Here is a 5813-nt window from a genome sequence, read left to right as displayed (position 1 = left end):
TGCTATTTTGAAGAACTGGGGAAGGAAGGAGGAAAGCTCTCCATGCTGAGACTTGCATGGAGAGTGCTTTGGAGAAAAACCAAAACAAAAGCCTAAAAATAATCTCCTTAACAATGCTGTTAGACAACCTGAACCAGAGAACAGTCCACAAAGAAAAGAGGAGGTCCAAAAACTCACTGTGAAAAAACCTGTGACAACAGCATCATTTAAATCACTTTTAGCCCTCCCTTTAGGGGAAGCGATGCAGATATGAAGCGCTGGCATATGCATCTGGACAAGTACAGCAAACTGCCTGACGAGCAGCAGGCACTGAACAAAATCTATCTGTCCCCAGCTCCTCCTGCTCGCAGCAGAACTGCTGCCTACCACTTCTCCAACTGCTTCACCGGCATTTATCACCGAGTTATTAGCCAGAATGAAACCCAAGCCCAGGAGAGGTCCATGACTATGCCTGCCTCCAAAACCTCTCGCACAGGCTTCACAAAGTTTCGCTTGTGTAGAACTAAACACCCCTTTTTAATTCCCGTTGAAGGAATTCCAGACTTCCCAAGGCACAGAGAGAGAATGTCACAGTGACAGACACATTCTGCTCTCGCAACAGCTCTGTGAAGGGATGCTAAAACCAAGCATTCTGCACCAGACCAACATCATCCCATTTGATCCTGCGACCTACAGTGCCAGGACTGGCACACCCCAGCTCAGGGAATGCCTGGTGTCCCAGCCCACCTCTGCCCCACCACATGCTTGTAGCGGGTCTCCAGCTGCAGGCAGAAACCCGGAACCTGGAACTTCAAGTAGAATTTCAACCTGCTTGAAATACTACTGTGCTTCCTCGTGACCATGAGCACTATTTTGTTTCCTAAACTAGCTAAGAAACTTAAAAGATTTTTATACAGTATTTTTTTTTTGAAAGAGCAAATAAATTTCAACCACTTCAGCAGGCTATTATCACCCACCGAAGCTCTCTTTCTAGTAATGGGTATCAGGCAGGCAACTGCACACACAAAGTCATGATCCTCGCTTCCACGTTGCTCAGGAAGCAGCTTGTTCTGCTGCTGGATTAAAGGATATGGTTCCTCTGGGAGCTCATGGCTGCAGGCAGCACCCTCAGCTCCCACTGAGTGTAAACCTGAAATCCATACCCCTCTTGGGTATTTGTCTCTAAGGCTGGCACTTCTGGGGAGCCTTCACCTCAGTGCACGGGACTCTTCTTCAGCCAGACAAGTTGGGTCCTTTGCTCATCAGCTAAAGGATTCCCTGGAGCAACTTCCCACCGCAAGAGCAGTCCTACAACCCTCCCCAGCTGAATGCTGGCTCTTCTGGAGCTGCTGGAGTAGGCATTCTCTCCCCACAAGATGCTCTGCTGAGAGCAGGCTCAGCTTTCACAAAGGAAGGCTTTGCCGTGTATTTCCCTACCTGAACCGTCTTCCTCTTCTATTTCCTTTTCCTAACAACTAAAGTGCCCTTGGGCCTCTAATTTCCTCTTCCAGTTTTTAAGGTCATGTTACCCAATCGTTAGTTCTTCTCTATTAGAAAGCTCAAGCTTGGCCAAAGATTTCTGGCTCTTTGTCAGGAAATAGGGAAGTTTCCCAGCCATGGGTTCCTTCAGGTTGGCACTCACCTCCTCGAGACACTGGAGCCATTTCTGTTCTTCTGCATCATTTTGAGCTGCTCAACCTCCTCCAAATTTTTTATCCCCAGTTGGCTAGACTCAATCCCTGCTGTGCCACCAGCCCTCAGGGCAGCTGGCTCCCCTCCTGTCTCGCTCCAGCTGCTCAGCTCTTTGCTTGGACACTTTCCCCGACACCTTCTCATTCAAAATTCCAGGTCCGACTCCAAATGTGTTGGCCAGCTTTTGCTGTCTCTTTTGCCACCCTCCAGTGCCTCCCAGAAAGCTTTGAGTTTTGACAGCCCCATACCTGAGTGATTCTCCATCTGAGGAGGAACCACAAAACTCTGCCAAGTCCCAGGAAACGTTATCCCACCGTCAAATCCCCTTGCTGATGTTCCTGAACAACGATGAATTTGGCTTGCCTAGCGTAGTTATTCCCTTGCACAGCGAGCTACACAGCGCTTGGCTTCACAGCAGTTTACCTCAGTCCCATCTAAGGGTGGGACCAACATTCAGCTATTTGAGCACCAGTATAAAAGGCAAGAACTGGGCAAGTCTTAAAGATAGAAGAGTCTCAAGTGCGACATATTTCAGCTGAAGCATATTAAAGTGTGGGTAACTAAAAATGTAATTGCTCCACCAGAAACGTCAGCTGTGGGATCTGGACTGATCTCATCTGAGCACAGAACCGAGGGGCGCTCTGCGTGAAAGCAGCAGTTTGAAAGAAAGAGATTGTCCCAGTGTTGAAATGTATTTTCAAAAATTATAATCTGAAAAACATGAAGATGCTATTCACCAGGAATGACCAAATGAAAAATACTGATGGTCTCCAAATCAACATTTTAAGGATTTATATTAATAGCTTTGAAATAAAATACTTTCACTTAGATTTTACCTCCAACCCTCATCTTTCTTTTTGTCAGACAAGTGTTTTGCACAGGTAACTGTAGATGTCAATACCAACAGATTTCAAGGGAAATAATCCTCAACCAAATTCTAAATATCTGCATTCTACACCCTGAAATATCTGGAGTGAAAATATTTTACGAGAAACTTCCTCTTCCAACAGCTGCCCAAACCACTTATGGATTTACCATACGAATGATCACACTTTCCTTGCTCTCAGCACTATGAAATACGACAATTAATAAAAAAACCCCCAAAGTGAAAGGAAAGAACATTCATTAAAATTACATCGGTCTCATTGTAGGTGATGACGGTACTCGTGGGGAGTTCAGCTTCCACAGCGTTCTCAGTGAGTCCGCCCTGGGGGTCTACTTCTTCGTTGTAGTTGATATCTTCATAGGGGAGAGGTGTGAAGTACTCCTCGTTAATGGTTTCATAGTTGTACTCATCCACCAGAGGGTCATCCACCGCAGCGTCCCCTTTCGGCCCCTTGCTGAGGGCCCCTCCATCAGGCGCTGGCGTGGGGGCAGAATAGTCCTATTGCAGAAACAAAATGCCAGAATCAGAGAAACAAAACAAAAAATCTGCATCATCATCCTCCGCCTCCCCCTCTATAAAGGTGCCATTTATCAACCGAATCTTTGCCAGGACCCCCTGTCGGTACCTGCTTGGTTTCAGGTCTCTCTCCAGCAGCCACTTCAGGAGCGTCAGGTTTGGTGGTGGGCGCTTCTGGCTTTACAGCTTCATCAACATCTTCATAGTAGGGGTACTCGTAGTAGTAGGTGTCACCTTCTCCCTCCCCATCAGTGTACTGCAAAGAAAAGAGGAGGAGCAGAAATCAAGCATGTTCCTTGCCAGCTCTTTTCATGTCAATGGGGCCACGCTGTGATGTGGATCCACGCAGTGAAATATTTCCCTTCCTCTTGCCCATCAGCTGCTGGGAACCTTCACCAAAAGCCCCGCTTTGGGTTGCTTTGGCATCAGCTGTGATTTGAGGAGGGTCCTAATCACCTCGGTTCTGTAACATAGTCTCCCTTATCAGAGAGGTTGCACCTACCCAGCAGCCATTCAGCACCCACAGTAACAACAGAAAAAGAACAAGCATCTTTTTTTTATTATTATTTTTAAGCTCAGATTGATGAGACCTCCCAGGTTACACATCTGACATATTCAGAGAGGAAGAAAACACTTGAATCACGCAGCCGCTCTGAGAAGCGGGGATGCTTTCACACTCATCTGACTGCACTTAACAGCATCCGTGTGACTTCCCAGCAGCCTGTGGGCAGAAGGGCTTTTACAACAAGACATATTCCGCGGTTTCCACAAGGCATTCTTCAAAACGAAATACAAACAAAACATTTGGTTACAGCCAGGCATGGCGAATTTCTTCACCAGTCCATTGCTCTCTCTGGCAGCAGACGCTGGCGCGTGGAAGAATTACTCTTACACAGAGCAGCACAGCCCTGAGACAAGCCAGCCCTTGTCAAACTGCTGTCTCCAAAAGAAGAGTTTTATTTTCCCACTACCACATATTTTGACCATATTGAAGCCTATTTTATTTTACGTGTTTATTGTTTCTCCAGAAAGGCTGGCAGAGCAGTTACAGCACTTCCCTGCGAGCATCTCTCTGCTCCCCAAAGCCCTGCTAGGCTCAGGTTTTTAATTTGATCCCAAAGCTAAGCCAGAGCAGGCTGATGGCATTACAGCTCCAGCAGGAGCCCACAGATCTGAGACTATGAGAGTGCATGGACCTGCAAATCAGACCAAGAGAGCAGCCAAGATGCTGAGAAGTGGCTCAAGACGCCAGATGCTTTAATTGCTGCGAAAATTAGAATTCAGGGGATGCTTTTCTGATAATGAGCCACACCCAGACATTTCTAATTGAGCAGTAGAATTAAAAAGGTGTCCTGCATCAGCCACTGTTTCTTTCTTTCCTTTTGTAAAAGTTACCAGGCTAACTCTTTGTAGAAAGAAACCACTGAGCACAGCAGCTTACACAGATGAGCTGGGAGCATTTCTGCCAAAGTAATGTTCAAATATCAAATACATGGGCAAAAATGTTTCCCCCTCCTTTAACACTTGTTGTTTCAGAGAATATTGAAACAGAACTTCTCAATCTTTTAACAAGCTCAGCAGTGAAATTTGAAATTTAGAAATAGACGCCTGTATTGGACAGGATTCGCCCTGCAGGGAAGGTCAGTATTTCACGCTCAGCTCACGTTGTTTCTCCTGCAAGTTTTTGAGCTCCAAGGGAATATTAATTTTAGTCTCTGGAAACAAGAGTAGCACAGAAAAGAACTCCTGAGGGCCACAGCCGAGGCCAGAACCTAAAAACAAGCTCTGTCTTGGCCCTTACAGATGCGTTGCGGGGAAGCTGAACACGAAGAAAAAACCAAATGTGTTTGTAACCACAATACATGATGCTACTGCCCCAAAAGCATCCCCAGACTCTGCAAGAGACTTACGTATTCATCCTGGTTGGGGTCCTGGGACTGGGGGGAGTCGGGGACGGCGGTGTCGCAGTCAGGGCTGTAGTGTTCGCAGTAATCGTAGGCTGCTCGGGGGTCCGACACGATCAGGAGCTGCTGGATGTCGCCCTGCAAGGAAGGAAAAACAGAGAGTCAGGGGGACACGGAGCCACCAGCCTGAGACTGCAGTGAAGAGGACAAAACACCACCAAGAGATCAACAGCACAACACCCGGCAGGGCCACCTCCCTGACACAGATGCATCCTGAGATGAGCCAGGTTAAACCCCTCTGTGTCCACGGCCAGGTCAAGCAGCTGCTTATCTCGGGCTGTTCTGTGAGGTGTGAAGCCACTGTGCCTCACGCTTGGTCCCACATGCACCTTCCCAGGAGATAAAACGCATCCACAGAGAGTTCATGCCCACATCTACCATACGCCACAGTGCTGAAAGCCCCGGGCAAGGCAGGTGCAGTCAAAATAAAAGGGCTCTACACACCCTAAATCAGCAGTGTCCTGTGGACAACAAAAAAACCTGCTTTCTTTCCCAGTCCTGGCAGCAGGGAAGGGCTCGGGAGTCGCCCTCAGCCCAAAAAGCTGTTTATTGGCCTCAAAAGTTCCCTGCTCCTCTCACCTATCAGCTGGTCTCATAAAAGCCATCACCCACCCTTTCTACATCTTGCCTCACCTTAATTTTCCACCCACAAGAGTGTGGCAGACATAGAAAGAGATTAGAAATGCATCTGGTAAGAGGAAAGAGGGAAGGAGTTTGCAGCAGCTTATTGAAAGCCAAGTGCCGAGCAAGCTCATTAGGCACCGAGGCTGCTGAAC

The 5813-nt window shown here is 47.5% G+C and overlaps 1 protein-coding gene across 1 annotated transcript in view; it reads right to left on the bottom strand.

The window, feature by feature from the left end:
• Nucleotides 1-5813, bottom strand: part of LOC104494003 (collagen alpha-1(V) chain) — a gene marked incomplete at its 5' end in the record, with an annotated part of 114653 nt that overhangs the window by 76008 nt on the left and 32832 nt on the right. Inside the window, 3 exons of the mRNA XM_010136778.1 lie at nucleotides 2807-3055; nucleotides 3183-3329; nucleotides 4984-5115. Coding sequence (XP_010135080.1) covers nucleotides 2807-3055; nucleotides 3183-3329; nucleotides 4984-5115 — 528 coding nt within the window. The remainder of the gene's footprint in view (nucleotides 1-2806; nucleotides 3056-3182; nucleotides 3330-4983; nucleotides 5116-5813) is intronic.

This window comes from Buceros rhinoceros, unplaced genomic scaffold, assembly GCF_000710305.1.
Source record: "Buceros rhinoceros silvestris isolate BGI_N320 unplaced genomic scaffold, ASM71030v1 scaffold11325, whole genome shotgun sequence".
NCBI lineage: Eukaryota > Metazoa > Chordata > Aves > Bucerotiformes > Bucerotidae > Buceros > Buceros rhinoceros.
Note: the sequence above shows the minus strand (reverse complement) of the source record. Positions and strands in the feature narration are given on the sequence as shown.